The 17,622-nt window shown below is 42.0% G+C and overlaps 1 protein-coding gene across 1 annotated transcript in view; it reads left to right on the plus strand.

Moving 5' to 3' along the window:
* LOC144513565 (neural cell adhesion molecule L1.1-like) overlaps positions 1-17,622 on the plus strand; it is a 95,064-nt gene that overhangs the window by 30,093 nt on the left and 47,349 nt on the right. Inside the window, exons 5-10 of the mRNA XM_078244674.1 lie at positions 1,809-1,931; positions 8,010-8,180; positions 12,754-12,868; positions 15,669-15,853; positions 16,178-16,309; positions 17,435-17,578. Coding sequence (XP_078100800.1) covers positions 1,809-1,931; positions 8,010-8,180; positions 12,754-12,868; positions 15,669-15,853; positions 16,178-16,309; positions 17,435-17,578 — 870 coding nt within the window. The remainder of the gene's footprint in view (positions 1-1,808; positions 1,932-8,009; positions 8,181-12,753; positions 12,869-15,668; positions 15,854-16,177; positions 16,310-17,434; positions 17,579-17,622) is intronic.

A 17,622-nucleotide genomic window follows, 5' to 3' on the forward strand; every position in this document is an offset into this window, starting at 1 on the left:
CCACTAATTTGGAAAATCTGGAGAGACATGGAGCGTCACGATGCGTTCACGTCGCCATCTTGGTCTGGATCAGATGACCAAAGTGCTACACAAACAGGAAAGAAAACACAAGAACATCCCAACGACAAAAACATGCTGCAGTTCACAAACAGAAATATAAACGTGACAACAGACTCAGAGATGGAGGGAGCTGTCTGATATCTAACGACAGCTGGTTCCTCAGTTAAAGACTTTTAGTTTTGAGTCATGATCGGGGACATACAGCAGAGATTTGTCCTCAGATTTAAGACACTTCGGGACAAAGTGCCGCTGAATAAGATACGTAATCGCTTTTTTATTTCACTTTTTTTCTCCTTTTTTTAGCCGGGAAGGTCCCATTGAGAGACAAGATCTCTTCTTACAGGGAGTCAAGTCAGCAGCAGAAGCACTTAAGCACAATATAAAAACAAGTTCACATGTTTGATTACATAATGTATAAAAACAACCCAAGGGAAATAGTAAAAGCATGCAAAGCAAACACATTCCAACCAGGGGCGTAGCATAAAATTCTGGGCCCTGTAGAAAGGCATTTTCTATGGATCCCTCCCCGCATCCACAGCTATTCATTCTAGCATCTTTTTGGGCCCTCCTCACATGAGGGCCCTGGGTACTCAGTCCCCTTTTCCCCCCCGTCCGACACTCCTGGTTCCAACACATGCTTCCTTCAGGGAAGATTGTCAAAGAACTTTATAGGTGTTCAAAGAAGGGAGTTGTGCAGAGGTAAAGATGTTTTGCAGCTCGTTCCATGCTTGGGGTAGCCTGGCTCCGCCCTCCTACGTACTTCTACAAAAGTGTGGTAGGACCAGGCTACTCTGGACCAGAGTCTGGTAGGACCAGGCTATGCCCGGGGTGCGTACAGAGAGAACTGCACAGAATGAAACCAAACCGAGACAGAATAAAAGAACTGTAGTCAATGATGAGCTCTGACTCACTGCAGACTTACTGCGACATTTACTGTACAAAACCGTTAGAGAAAAATCTGCAACTGCAGCAGTGATCATACTGTTGTGTTTAAAAAGAGCCGAGGGAAATCCTCAATGTCTGTCTTTACTGAACAGATTCAGTTCCATGCTGCTGATGATTCGTGTTGAAGTATATAACATTAACTGATAATCCTTTACATGTTAAAGTACATAAAGTTCTAATCTGCTGCATGTAGAAGTACAGTGGCACTCATAAGTTCATGAACCCATGCTAAAGTTGACTAAAAAGAGGAATAAAAAAATCATCTTTTGGAAATTGATCTTAATGCTGGCATGGTTGTATTTCAGTTAGCATAATAGCTGGTTTGATTTGCACTGAGAGATGATTTCATGGAAAGTACTCCATGCCAATCCATAGGTATGGTGAAGGGTATGTGATGATGTGGGGCTATTTTAATACCAAAAGCCAAGGGAACTTTATCAGGATGTATAGTATCCTGGATCCATGAAATAACTTTCAAAATAATAATCTGCCTGCCTCTATGGGAATTTAACATAGGGGTGTACTGACTTATGCCCCCTGTATTTTAAGGAAGAACATTTATTTATTTACGATACATTATTCATTCACAAAGAAAATTGGTGTCCTTAAAGATTGGATTTTTCCTCATTTTTTTAATTAAGGCATTAAGATCAATTTCCAAAAGATGTTTTTTTATTCCTCTTTTTAGTCAACGTTAGCATGGGTTCATAAACTTATGAGTGCCACTGTATATAATGTTCTAATCCACTACATGTTGAAGTATATAAAGTTTAAATATTCTGCTTTGTGTTTTTGTGTTCCAGCTCAGCCAGTTCTTCCTAAACAACAGAAAGTTCATAAGAGCGGTAAGGAGGGGGAGAGCATGATGCTGACCTGCAACCCTCCAGAGAGCTCCACCCCTCCAAACATCCACTGGATGGACAAGAGTGAGTCTGCTTTTACTCCCACTTCCTGTCTTCTGCCCAGTTTGGTAATTGACAAACATACTTTTTGTTTCTGGTTGTTGTCTGTCTCAAGCAGACTATTAGAGTGTTAAAGTGTGACACCATCTCACATCTAAAGACAATCTGTCATAATATCTGAGTTTTTATAGCCTGACAAGCCAGACCCACATCAAGATGTTGGGTCTGGGAACTCACCATTGACGGAGCTCAATCCGAGGGGCGGGATAAACGGTTGTCTTTCAAATTCCCTCTGCACGCAATAGGATAACACTACAACCAGGCAGAGCAACGAAGAAGGTAGCGGAGCTAGTTGATAGATTAAACTTCTGCCGTATCCGGTCGGCAAAACTGCAATCACATCTTCCTTTTTTAAGAATGATTTCAGGGCCGTTCTTCGTTCTTTTCTCAAAGAAAAGCTTAATTCCAAGTCTTCCAGAAGACTGCTGTTCCCAGCAGCAGCAGCCATAAGCCCGCCCACCGACTCTATACACGATGTGATTGGCAAATTGGCTGCAAATTGATTCAAATTTCTATTTCAATTTTCTAATGTATCATCTCGTTTTCGAGGGAGTCCCAACACATAACAGGAATTACATAACAACAGAGAAGTATAAAATCTCAACAAAAAACAAACAAAAAACAATCACCACACCACCTGCATATATTCATCAATACATTACATCCACCAAAAGGCCAACATGGCCAATAAAAAGTAAATAAGTAAACAAGTAAACAGTAGAGTATGAGTGAATTTCTATGGACAGTAGATATAAGGATTGCATGCATTTTTAATAAAAGAGGCAGTTTACCTTAAAGCGAACAGACAGGGCATGTTTAAATGTTTAAATAAAAAGTAAAGAAATTGATCTTATTTCCAGAGATAGATTATTCCAATCTGTTGGAGCCTTAAACTTAAAATCTCTTTTGCCAATTGTTTTTTTTAACTCGCAGAACAGAGAAGTAAAGTTGAGTAGAGTGCTGAACTTCATAGTTTGATGTATAAGGTACAAGATACTGTTTTAAATAAGGAGGATAATTGAAATAAATACATTTAAATATAAATTGAAGCCAGTGCGTGTGTCTTCTACTACTTAGAGATGACCACTAAGTGCATTATACATTATACAGTGATGAGTGAGATAAGGACATCCAAGGACAAATCTGCAAAGTCTATTGTATACTGTGTTAAGTGGAACAAGGTCTGAGTTAAATGCATTTTGATATACAACATAACAATAGTCGATAATTGGAAGTAAAAGTTGAGAGGCAAGTTTTATACTTAACACTGTGCGTAAAGCAATTCCGTGCTCGATATAAAACATTGATTCCAAAGTTCACTTTATGTAACACTTGCTCGATATGTAACTTGAATGAGAGTTTAGTATCAAGCCATACACCAAGATATTTAATCTTATCAACTTTATGCAGAGAAGAGCCATCATTACAGGTTATCACACAGGAACCAGTTACTGATTTGAGTTTTTGTCTAGTACCAAAGATAATATAATAGGACTTTGTTTTGTTAAGCAGTAATTTATTATGTAAAAGCCAATCTTGAAGAATAATGAAGACTGAAGAGAAGCTTGAATTTGTGGTAGATTATCGTTAGATATATATATATATATATATATATATATATATATATATATATATATATATATATATATATATATATATATGACAGTGTCATCGGCATAACGTTGAACAGAACAGTTATTAAAAATGTATGGTAAATCATTTATATAAATAGAAAAAAGAAGTGGACCCAATGTTGAGCCCTGAGGCACTCCTCTATCTTGAATCAAACAATCTGATTTACTTCCCTGTAGGACTACACATTGTTTTCTATTATGCAAGTATGAATTAAACCACAAAACTGCATTTTCAGAAAGGCCGATATCATAGAGCTTATCTAAAAGGAGATAACGATCAACAAAATCAAAAGCTTTAGTTAAATCAATAAATATGGCACCTGTGAGTTTACCATTATCTGCAGCACAAAATACATCATTAGTGAATTTAAGTAGGGCAGTAGTTGTGGCTTGATTAGACCTGAAGAGGATTGAAATTGTGATATTGCGAAAGTTGATTATAAATAAATTTTTCAAAGACTTTAGCAATAGAACATATAATGGATATAGGTCTATAATTGTTTTGGGTCAAGTACATCTCCAGTTTTAAAGAGTGGAGTGATGCATTCACATTTCCAGACAGCTGGTAACTCACAAGTAGACAAAGACATGTTGAATAAATCAGCAATAAAACTGTTTTCTATTCCATCAAGTCCAGCACCACTGTTAACATTTAGATCATTAATGGCATTCTGAACTTCAGTTGGTAAAATGTTCCTAAATGAAAAAGAACTGCAGCGGGGTGATGTATTACCAAAAGAACTTGTAGTCAAATGAGAGTTAGGTAATAAGTTAGAACAGACCGAGGAGAAATGCTGATTGAATGCTTGAGCAACAGAAAAAGAGTCATGAAGTACTGTGTCAGCCACTCTTATTCGATTAATACAGTGTTTATCTGATGTATTAATAATGGTTTTAATTGTTTTCCAAAATTGCTTAGGATTCTTAAAATGACTAGTGAGACTTTCTCTATAGTAGTTTGATTTAGCATTACGAGTTTTTGTCTTGCTCAAATTTCTCAACTGCTTGTATATTTCCCAATCAGCACCATCCCTTGTCTGACGGAATGTTGACCACGCTTTGTCCCTCTGCCTAAAAAGACTAATTAGTTCGGGGCATGTTTGTCCACAACATCAATAAACGCAGAATGCAGAAAGTCCCAAGCATCTTGTACATCAGGTATTAATTGGTATCTATCCTATTTAATAGCAATCAAATCATTAATAAATATATCTAAATTTAATTTCCTATGTTGTCTAATTTTGATAAGTCTTGGTGGCAATTTAGGAAGTTAGATTTTCCATATGCAGTAGACAATTGAGTGATTACTAAAGCAGTCAGACATAACACCAGACCTCATGATTCTGTTTGGGTGTGTAACAAGTATCCAGTCAAGCAAAGATTGAGTTCTAGGGGTGATTCGAGTAGGCTCATTAATTAATTGAGTAAAATTTAAATTATTAAGTATATGTTTTTCTTTGTTAGAAGACTTATCTAACCAATTTATATTAAAATCACCCAGTATTATAAATTCATTTCTACATGAAATGGAATTAATAGTAGAGGTCAGGCAATTAAAGGACTCTACAGGTGAAGAGGGTGGCCTATAGATACTACCAATAAATAAACATTTATTTGCGTGAAAGATTACCTTAACAAAAACACATTCAAAATGAAGAGGCTCAATTGTGGGTGTAATTAACTCAGAAACGAGATCAGAGGAGACATAAATCGCCACACCTCCACCCCTGGAGCACCTGTCAGATCTATATAAGACATCATTTGTAAGGTTTATTTTGTTATCTGAGATGTTACTGTTAAGCCATGATTCAGACAATGTAATAATGTTAGGTTTATGAAGAACAACCCATGCACAAAGTAAGTACATTTTTGGCAAAAGACTCCTAATGTTTAAGTGAATAACTTTTAATCCTTTAGCATCATCCATTGAAAGTGCAAAAATGACCAGTATTAGGCCTTCTGTCACTTATCAAACATAAATATGAAAGTGATTGAATACACTGATGCAATACAGGGTTGTATTATGTTTCCATAATTCACAAGTTTGAGCAGCACAGGTACACACATAGCACATAGACTTACAAAAGAAACCAACGAAAAAAACACAAAACAGCCACACCCTTCAAGAACAACCCAGCAGCCCCAGACACCAATTCCGGAGCATTTCCGTGAGTAAACCAAAATATGATGGTAAAGTCCATCTATTGAACTCAGGACTCAGTCTGCATTAATAAGAAAAAAGAACAGAAAAACAAAAACAAAAATAAAGTCGTCTACTTTATATGCTAATTTCAAATTAACCGCTAGGGGCAGTAGGAGTATCATCTATGGCTGTAACATACCAAAGAAGAAGTGACGCAGTCATCTTTACGGCAGCAGGATGTAAACAAACAATGACAACTAAAACTATATACTTGTTGCATCTAACAACAATTAAAACACAAGAAGAGTGTTACCAACACCTACTAATTAAGCACCTTAACAGTAAAGGGAAAAGAAAAAGTCAGTTTATTGGACTTCATACTGTTAAGTTAGACTTGTGAAATAAGCTAATTAGCTACAGCACCAATCATCAGCCTCACCTCTGATAATCATTATCCAGGAGAAGTCGAAGGGGACATGAAGGTAGCTTCAGCTTCTTTGTAGCAGCTGAAACGCCGCTGTTTGCCATCAACAATAACGCACAGCGTGCAAGGATAACGGATGAAGTACTTCATATCGAGTTCCCAAAGCTTGCGTTTGACAGGATCAAAGCTCCGGCGCCTTCTCATCAGGTCAGCACTGAAGTCAGGATAGATAGAGATGCTGGACCCATTGTACTCCAGCTTGTGTTTCATCCTGGCAAGGCGAAGGATTTTCACCTTATCCTGGAATTTGAGAAGATTGATCATAATAGATCTTGGGCTAGCTCTGTTGCTTTGACGGACAGTCGGAGAGCGATGAGCAGACTCTGAAACACCAATGAAGCGGAGGTTCGAGCGTCGGCTTCGGTTCTCCAAGTCATCAACTCTGTCCATCAGGTAAATGTTGTCTTTCTCCAGCTGTTGAACACGAGTGACACACTCTTGCACATTGTCTTCATTAGTCCCCACACGCTGCTCTAGCAAATTGACTTGTTCTCCCAAAGTGTTTAACAAGTTTTGAATGATGCTCAGACTACTCTGAATGGGATCAACTTTTGCATCAAAATGCGTCAGCATTTCAGTCTCGATTTGTTGAATGGCATCCTACAATATTTGTAGTGAAATATGTTGCTCGTCCACTGTAGCAACGATGCAAAAGAATATACAAATCTCGTAGCTATTTAGAATAAATTAGTTGATGCCTAACTTAATAAGAGTCATTTTGAGTCAAAAGCATAGAGATCAGGATGAAGGAGAATTAACAAGGCTACTATAAGAGCGACATGCAGACTTGAGCCTGAGACACATTCATTCACGCTGCGGCCATCTTGCTGATTGTGATGTTAAAATTAAATTTGCTGCCGCTAGGGTGCGTCTAGATTTCTAGGCTAGAGTTTTCAAACTTAGAATAATATCAAACAGGTTTGATATAGTTTGAGCATCCAGATGTGAAAAACACTGACTGGGACTGAGTTATATGACCTTACACCAAACTATGGAGACGACGGGAGCACCACGAGTCTAGCAAGACTCTCAGGACTTCATTGATTGGACATTAGTCTGAGAAGGAGGAATCGTTTGGAGAGTCGTTTGCTGGAAGATCTCTTCCATCCGAACAGCGTTGTAGGATGTTGTTGTCTCTTTTGTTCATGGAGAGACTTGTTGGAAAGACTTGTTAAGGAGATTTGTCAGAGAAACTTGTTGGAGAGGTCTGCATGGCTGTGCTGCATTGCAGAACATTTCCACTCACACTAATGAATGCAGAGCTGTCAGCTGACGTGTCTGAGCGTGCCTGTCTGATGAAGTAATGTCAGCTGACGTGTCTGAGTGTGCCTGTCCGATGAAGTACTGCCTTTTAGGATGTTTAAGAAATCTGATTCAACCCTCCAAACCTCTAATTGTAATTGTTTAACATAAATGTATTCTCTCAAACCTCCAATTTTTTCTAATTCATCTATCTAATATATTCTTTCCAATTAGGTTTTACTTTGTAACTGACTCAATGTCATTGTAAATGTGGGTCAAGTCTCAGTTTAAAAAGGTTGAATGTGTTTGAGTGTTGTCGATGTTTAAGTCACCCTGCAGTGCACTAAAGAAGCTCTTCTTTTTCAGTTTCTCCTTCCCTTCTGCCCACACTGCAGCTTTAACACTGATAAAGTTCCTGACGGATAAATTCATTGAATTGCCCTGAAGTCTCTGTGTCTTTGTCTCTGTGTTATCCTTTCTTTGTTTTAGTAACTGATACGATGTCTCTGTGTCTATGTGTATTTGTGTGTTTTCCTTAGGGATGGTGCATATCAAACAGAGCGACAGAGTGATGGTCGGCCTCAACGGGAACCTTTACTTTTCTAATCTTCTGAAGACCGACAGCAGAGACGACTACATCTGCAACGCCCAGTACATTACAGCCGGAACTGTCCTCCCTGATACCGCTGTCAGACTCACCGTGCTGCCCAGTGAGTAAACACACACACACACACACACACACACACACACACACACACACACACACACACACACACACACACACACACATAAACATTGTGTACATTTGCACCAATGCCATTTTAAGCGTCTTATCAGCACTTTCTGCCGTTATGTTAAAAATCTCTATTTCACGTTACGACCTATATGTACATTTATATCATAGCGGTGGCACCCCCTAGTAGCCATAGTTGGTTTGGTTGAGCAATAGTTTATCATAAAAACCAATATTGGATCACGTGACCAGCATCCGCTATGGCTGCAAGAGACTAGAGCTCCTGCACTCATCTCTGTATTTCAACCAGGTCTATTACTTTTTCTTCGACGCTAAATCGTTTGGTCTGTTATCATGGTGACTCTGTGAAACGGCTGCACATAGGAACCGGAGGGCAGCGGTGGGACTTCGCGTTCGTTGCTGGGGCCGAGACTGGAGGACTCAGCACCTGTATCTGGTATCTGGGCTATTGAACCGAGTTTGAATGGAGGACGCTGTGTGCAGGTTTTGGAGCCAAACTTTGAAGGAACATTTAACCAGACTGTAAGAAATGATGAATGCTGGCTACTCAGTCTACAGTCTATGTTTTTGTGAACATTTAACCGGGCTGAAAAGAACAACTCTAAATCCTGAGGACACGGTATGTAAGTTTTGGAGCCAAACTTTAAAGGGACACTTAACCAGACTGAAAATACATTATAAATACTGGCTGGTCAGTTTACAGTGTATGTTTGTTAACCTTTAGCTAGACTGAAAGAAGATGAGGGATGTGGTATGTTCAGCTCATAGTCTGCTTGTTGCTCCAACTAGATTGGTGTGTTTTTCACATAGCCTATTTCAGAACTTAACAGCTGGTTGAGACCTAGTTCTAATGTGTTTATAACATTGTTCATGTTTAACATAAGAATTCACTAGACCTGTTTCAATTAACCTGTGACTTAAGACAGGAGGTGCCGTTTTTAGCTGGAGTTTTGCGTGAACTGCATTTGATGTGGTCACACATCATACAAATAGGGGAAGGGACTGTGGTCTCAGAGGATTAGGGGATTTATATGACTTTTTATGTTTTTGTCACACCTTTCTCAGAGCTAACAGTTCACCCCTTGCTACAGATTTGTCAACGAAATCCGGTAGGGTACTCGAGAAATGTATGCGTGTAAATTTTGAAGATGGCTGAGCTTTCAATCCTTTCAGTTAACATCAGGGGGCTAAACGGGCAGATCAAACGAGCTAAATTCCTGGACTATTTAAAAAGGAAAAACAGACATGGCGCTTATACAAGAGTCACATTTATGTAAAAGAGATGCAAATCGTCTACAAAATATGCACTGTCTACATATGATGCAACACAATCATACTAGCAAGGATTACACCTTCTTTTCCACACGTCACCTCACCCACTCCCGCATTGATTATATTTTGTGCTCCAGTGAGCTTAAGGCAATGTTCCACACGATAGCAATGGAACCAGCAATTCTATCTGATCACAATGCGCTGATAACCACATTCACAACACAATGTGATATGTTAGGAGAAAGGTCTAGGAGATGGCAATTTAATAATTCCCTTCTCCAGAACACAGCTTTTGAGACATAATTTAGAACCAAATTGGCAGAATTTATATCAATTAATACCAACTCATTTTCTGACCCTGCATATACATGGTAAGCAACTAAAGGATTTATTAAAGATTTTACATCCTCCTTTGTGGTGAATTTGAAGAAGAAAAGAGAGGCAAGGATTGCAGAGTTGGAAGAACGCTGTAAATCGTTTATTAAGACTTGTTTTTTTTAAATCTACACATACTCTTCTAGTCACAAGTCGAACAGAGCTGAAAAATCTACTAAGAAGGAGATCTGAGTTCATAATGCACAGAGTGAGGCAAAATTACTATTTGAATGGCTGTAAACCAAGCAAATTGCTTGCTCTGAAATTAAAACAAAGCAAATCCAGAGCTACTATCAACAGCATTCGCACAGACCGAGGTATCTCAACGAATCCTAAGGATATCAGCGCCACTTTTCAATCCTTCTTCTCAAAGTTGTACGGGTCCTCCTGCAACCCAAACCTGACAGTGCCTGAAGTTCCTAAAATAAGTAAACCTGCCTCTTCTTGACCTAGTGGATGCAGAAGAACTGGGTCAACCTATAACGTTGGGGGAACTTAAATCAGCATTAAAAACAGTTACAAAAGGGAAAACACCAGGGTTGGATGGAATTCAGAACTTCTTCTACAGTATTTTGACATATTAGGACCTACCAATTTACAAGCTTTAACTCCAGCCATAGAGAAGGGTACTTTCCACCAACAAACCAACACCGCGCTGATTTACGTTATGCCAAAGAAGGGCAAAGATCCTACGGTTTGCTCAAATTTCAGGCCCATCAGCCTCATCGGACTGATATTAATGTTTATTCCAAATTCCTGGCTCTCCGCTTAGAGCACTTTATCAAGAAGCTATGCCACCCTGACCAATCAGGTTTTATACCCAAGCGTCATGCTGCAGACAATGTACGCAGACTATTTCATGTAATAGAAGAAGCCAAAAACCTTCCAACAATGGCAGCAGTTTTATCAGTCGACGCGGAAAAGGCTTTCTACAAGTGGAACTACTTGTGGGTAGTAATGGAGAGGCTTGGTTTGGGGGCCAAATTCATTGACATGGTGCGTACTTTATATGCGAACCCCACAGCCATAGTCTCAACCAATGTCCGCTCTCTCCAATGCTATTTGCAATCTCTCTTGAACCGTAAGCCCAAGCCTTAAGGCAAAATAAAATCTGTAATGTATAGCAGCTCAGAATCATTATTTGCAGACGATATTTTGTTGTACATTGCTGATCTTGAGGACTCTATTCCAAAAATTCTTAAGATCTTCAACAAATTTGGCTCAATCTCCGGCTATAAAATTAACTGGAATAAATCTAATCTTCTTTTATTGAACAACAGACAGGTGACATCAGCCATTAGTGTTACAATACCAACCCAAAGAAATGACATATTTGGGGATCACCATACACGCATCCCTACAGCAAGTTGTCCAGGACAACTATGAAACTATATTAAGTAGTGTTCAAAGGAATCTGGCCAATTGGTCTGTGCTGCTGGCATCGCTACGGTCCAGGATTGCTGTTGTTAAAATTAACATAGTTCCTCATGTGAATTTCTTAAGTACAATGATACCCTTACCCCCACCGATAAATTTCTGGAAAAAGCTTGATACTGTAATTCTGCAGTATATTTGGAATAATAAACAACCTAGGCTAAAATACTCTACCCTGCAACGTACCTCAAACACGGGAGGCTTGGCCCTCCCTAACCTTAAAATGTATCGCAGAGCCTTTCAACTACGGGCCCTCAGAGTGTGGATGGACCCCACATCTAAAGTCCCATGGAGAGAAATAGAGCAAAACCTCACTGGAAGTCTAAGACTGCAAGTCTTTGCATTTGCAGGTGTGTGTCCAAACTATGCTACACCAACAAGTGACATTTGAACACCCCAATTTGGCACAACACACACTTAATGTCTGGTAACAAACCTTTCACTTGTAACCAGTGGAGTGACAAAGGCATTTATACTGTAAACCAGTTATTCAGTGAGAACGGTATGTTGAGTTTTGAAGACCTAAGAGCTAGTTTTGAGGTCCCCAGGACATCCTTCTTCTTGTATCTGCGCTTAAGATCAGCCCTAAAATGTTATGGAGTGCCATGGGGAAACAGTCTTGAGGCATCATTAAATGGTTTGTTGATTTTCCTGTGAGAGGATTAGCGTCCAAGATCTATGCTAAACTGATGCAAATATCCATAGGAGAACTCCCAATAGCAAGGGAATGGGAGCAAGAGCTGAGCCCTGAGAGGAACGCAATTAATTGGGAGACAGTTTGGGACATTTTCCATTGTTCCAAGAACCCAAATCACCAGCAGATCCACTTCAACATATGTAATAGGACATATTGGACTCCATAGAAGAGATACATCTCTAAAGTCATTCCCACTCCCTATTGTACGTTCTGTCAACCTGAACAAACTGGAACTTTCCTGCACATGGTCTGGGAGTGTGAACAGGCGCATGAGTTCTGGAATAAAACAACATCAATAATATCTGATGTGATAGGATGTCGAATTTTCGAAATTTTCTGAAAGTCCAATAGCATGGAGCTTATCTAAAAGCAGATAGTGATCAGTTTAACAGAAGTAGAAGGCCAAAGACTAACCCTAAATCTAGAGTTGTTCATTTAACTGCAGGATCGTTTTTGAGGCTGTATGTGGTGTAATGCATTAACTGACCGGTGTTTCCATCTTATTGTCCACCCCATGTATATTAATGAGGGTAACATCTGTCCGTACAATTTAATAAAGGACATTTACTCGTTCAGTTTGTGCTGAAATCGCAGATACAGGGCTTCATGAAAATGAGATATCTTGCAAAATTATTTATAATAGAAAGGAAGAAAAATCTCTTTAGTGTGATGTGTATTGATTTCATATGCTCTCTCTCTTTCTCACTCTATCTGTCTCTCTCTCTCTCTCTCTCTCTCTCTCTCTCTGCAGGTAATGATGTGGTTCACGGCAGGAAGCCTCACCTCTTCCATCCCGCGGGTTCTCACACCTCTCTGTTGGCCCTCAGAGGTCACAGCGTTGTCCTTGAATGTATCCCCAAAGGCCTGTAAGGATCTCTGTGTGTTAGTCTGTCTGTCTGTCAGTTAGTGGGTACAGAAGTCTCAGGAAGGAACTTGTTTTGGTGGAACATTTGCACCCCATCCATCCATCCATCTTCGTCTGCTTATCCGGTATCAGGTCGCGGGGGTAGCAGCTCCAGCAGGGGACCCCAAACTTCCCTTTCCCGAGCCACATTAACCAGCTCCAACTGGGGGATCCCGAGGCGTTCCCAGGCCAGGTTGGAGATATAATCCCTCCACCTAGTCCTGGGTTTTCCCCGAGGCCTCCTCCCAGCTGGACGTGCCTGGAACACCTCCCTAGGGAGGCGCCCAGGGGGCATCCTTACCAGATGCCCGAACCACCTCAACTGGCTCCTTTCAACGCGAAGGAGCAGCGGTTCTACTCCGAGCTCCTCACGGATAACTGAGCTTCTCACCCTATCTCTAAGGGAGACGCCAGCTACCCTCCTGAGGAAACCCATTTTGGCCGCTTGTACCCTGGATCTTGTTCTTTCGGTCATGACCCAGCCTTCATGACCATAGGTGAGGGTAGGAACAAAAACTGACCGGTAGATTGAGAGCTTTGCCTTCTGGCTCAGCTCTCTTTTCGTCACAAATTTTTCGTGCGATAAATTGAATGTAACACGGTACCCGCTGTGCCGATTCTCCGACCAATCTCCTGCTCCATTGTCCCTTCACTCGCGAACAAGACCCCAAGGTACTTGAACTCCTTTACTTGGGGTAAGGACTCATTCCTTACCTGGAGAAGGCACTCCATCAGTTTCCTGCTGAGAACCATGGCCTCTGATTTAGAGGTGCTGATCCTCATCCCAGCCGCTTCACACTCGGCTGCAAACCGATCCAGTGAGTGCTGAAGGTCACAGGCCGATGATGCCATCAGGACCACATCATCTGCAAAAAGCAGTGATGAGATCCCCAGCCCACCGAACTGCAACCCCTCTCCACCCCGACTACGCCTCGATATCCTGTCCATAAATACTACAAACAGGATTGGGGACAAAGCGCAGCCCTGGCAGAGGCCAACTCTCACCTGAAACGAGTCCGACTTACTGCCGAGAACCCGGACACAGCTCTCGCTTTGGTCGTACAGAGATTGGATGGCCCTGAGAAAGGACCCCCTCACCCTGTACTCCCGCAGCACCTCCCACAGTATCTCCCGGGGCACCCGGTCATACGCCTTCTCCAGATCCACAAAACACATGTAGCATGTGGCATACTCCCAGGCTCCCTCCAGGATCCTTGCGATAGTAAAGATCTGGTCCGTTGTTCCAGGACGGAATCCGCATTGTTCCTCTTCAACCTGAGATTCGACTATTGACCGAACCCTCCTTTCCAGCACCTTGGAGTAGACTTTACCGGGGAGGCTGAGAAGTGTGATACCCCTATAATTGGCACACACCCTCTGGTCCCCCGTTTTAAAAAGGGGAACCACCACCCCGGTCTGCCACTCCTTAGGCACCGTCCCAGACTTCCCCGCAATGTTGAAGAGGCGTGTCAACCAAGACAACCCCTCCACACCCAGAGCTTTAAGCATTTCTGGACGGATCTCATCAATTCCTGGGGCTTTGCCACTGTGGAGTTGTTTAACTGCCTCAGCAACCTCCACCAGGGAAATTGACGACAATCCTCCATCATCCTCCAGCTCTGCCTTTACCATAGAGGGCGTATTAGTCGGATTTAGGAGTTCCTCAAAGTGCTCCTTCCACCGCCCTTTTACCTCCTCAGTTGAGGTCAACAGCGTCCCATCCTTACTGTACACAGCTTGGATGGTTCCCCGCTTCCCCCTCCTGAGGTGACGAATGGTTTTCCAGAAGCACTGGAGCCCCATGCAGGACTCCACTCATGCAGCCCCATGCAGGACTCCACTCAAGAAGGCCGAATACTCCGAACTCTTGTTTGGTGCATATGCACAAACAACAGTCAGAGTTTCCCCCCCCCCCACAACCTGCAGGCGTAGGGAGGCGACCCTCTCGTCCACCGGGTTAAACTCCAACATAGCAGCGCTCAGCCAGGGGCTTGTGAGTATCCCCACACCCGCCCGGCGCCTCACACCCTGGGCAACTCCGGAGAAGAAAAGAGTCCAACCCCTATCCAGGAGTATGGTTCCAGAACCGAGACTGTGCGTAGAGGTAAGCCCCACCAGATCTAACCGGTAGCGCTCCACCTCCTGCACAAGTTCCGCCTCCTTCCCCCACAGAGAGGTGACATTCCACGTCCCCAGAGCCAGCGTCCGCTGCCCGGGTCTGGTCCGTCGAGGCCCCTGACCTTCACTGCCAGCCGTGTAGCACATTTGCACCCCGCAAAAGAAAAAGCCACATACAATATTAAATGAAGTTAAAAAAATGAGTTTGAGCTCAGATTAAGAGTTTTTAAACTAATCATTTTAAATCCTTTTATCTCTCCTCTGTTTCAATGTTTGCTCTAATTACCCTCAGCCCCCTGGGAGTCTCCATGGTAACAAATGGAGTGACATAATCTTAATGATGAAACAGGATATTACAGCTTTAACAAGATCGTCTGTGTGTTTATTCAACTCTAATTTCCTGCATATCTCTCTAAAGTGATCCATGTTCTTCTATCACTCTTCCCTTCTGTTCCTCTCGTTCTCTGTGATCATCGGAAAGAGTGACAAAAACCTTGAAAAAAGTGGTACAAATGTCAAAAAAGCGACAGAAAAAACGACAAAGACGTCAAAGTTAACAAAAAACATCAAAAAAGTGACAAAAACATTGGAAAAACCCAAAAAAACATCTTCTCTTCCCCTTGTTATCTTGTCTGTGTCTGCAGACCGACTCCGAAGGTGGAATGGACGAAGAAGGACGGCGACTTGGAGAAAACCAGCGGCCAGGTGGATGACTACGGTCGCCAGCTTCGCTTTTACAATATCACCGAGGGAGATGATGGTGAATACGAGTGCAGAGCCTTTAACGACCACGGCTCCACCTCACACCGCTTCACACTCAGCGTGGAAGGTAGGAACACACAGACAGTCACTGCCACGATGGTTTTAATCCAGTCTGTCTCGGACGGCAGAGAACAGGGAGATGTAAAAATTTCACTTTAAACCTTTTAAGACAAAATTAAAGCCGCTAAAGTTTTGACTTGTCTCCTTGTGTGCTAAATTCCTATTCCTTTTAAACTCCATGGCCCAAGTTTGCAACACAGGTTTTTTGTTCTGTTAAAGCCAGTCTCAAGCCATTTACCAATCAGATCCTATGTCAATGGTGATCAATAGGTTTTTCAAAAGAAAGAAAGAAAGAAAGTGAGAATGAAAGTCTCTGTGTATTGTGTTTCAGCCTCTCCGTACTGGGTGAAGCAGCCAGAGAACCTGCTCTACTCTCCAGGAGAAACCGTTCGACTCGAATGTCAGGCTGATGGCATCCCTACCCCGTCTATCACCTGGAGCATCAACGGCCAGCCACTCACAGGTACTTACAAAAACACAGACCCCGTCTATCACCTGCAGCATCAACGGCCAGCCAGTCACAGGTACTAACACTTAAATGTGTCTTCTTAACAAGTTCAAGAAAAATGCTCGTGCATTTCCTGTATTTTACCTTGATGAGGAAAGTAAGATATCTGGTAAATCTACCAGGGTCAAAAAAGGCCCAACAAGTTAAATTCAGACCCTTCTCCTTGATACTTAAAGTGGTCGACATATTCGTCTCCATGTGGAAGGATCAGCACTCTTGTCTTTCGGTTCACTCTGTATCTCTTTATTACACAAAGCTGCATGAGCACAGAGAGATTTCACGGAAGAGCTGCGGTTGTTTCCTGGCTCCAGGAAGTCTGACTGATTGGTCCACTGAAACAGAAAGCCTCTTTAGACCAGATGAATAAATCAGGATAATGTGCTGAGATGGACTCGCAAAAGTTACTGATTGACTCCCAGAGAGAGAGAGAGGAGGTAGAGCGGTTGGCAGATCAATCCCAGGCTCCTCCGGCCACATGGTATAGTGTTCTTGAACTAGACAAAATGCTGTCAGCTGTCCACTGCTCCTAAACCTAGGAGGGGTCAAATGCTGAAATATAATTTCAATACATCTTTCTGTGTGTCTGTGACAAGTAAGAATAACATGTTTGTGTTTTTTTGTTTAAAGGAAGAGAGGGAGAAAGAAACATGGGGAAGATGGGAAGGAAGGATGGGAGGGAAAAAGAAAAGGAAGGTAGAATGAAAGGAATGAACGAACCAGCAAAGGAAGTGAGGTAGTGAGAAAAAAAGGAATGAAGGAAATCCAAGGTGGATGGAAAAATAAAGAAAGAATAGAGGCATGGAACCTCCTTCCATCCCTCCCTTTCTTTCTTCATTTCTTTCCAGATGAGGACGGAGGAGGGGAAATGAAATCAAGAGAGAAATAAAAATGAAGAAAGAGAGTTTGCAGCTGTTGAAAAGAGTTGAGTAACAGCTGCTGCCTCGTCTGTTTCTCTTTGTGTTCACTTTCTGTTTGACAAACTCTCCGTGTTGTCTGAGTTGTAACCTCTGCTCTGGTCTGGTCTGGTCTGGTTCTCTCCGTGATGTCTAAGTTCTAACCTCTGGTCTGGTCTCTGTGCAGAGGTGGACGATGATCCTCGCCGCAGCGTGTCTGGTGGTGTGTTGATCCTGAGAGACGTAGAGTTCACCGACACGGCGGTGTATCAGTGCGAGGCCGCCAACAAACACGGCTCCATCCTGCTCAACACCCACCTCTACGTCGTGGGTGAGTACAGGCTGGTACAGGCTGACACACACACACGCACGCAC

The sequence above is a fragment of the Sander vitreus genome, unplaced genomic scaffold, assembly GCF_031162955.1.
Source record: "Sander vitreus isolate 19-12246 unplaced genomic scaffold, sanVit1 ctg287_0, whole genome shotgun sequence".
Taxonomy (NCBI): Eukaryota; Metazoa; Chordata; class Actinopteri; order Perciformes; family Percidae; genus Sander; species Sander vitreus.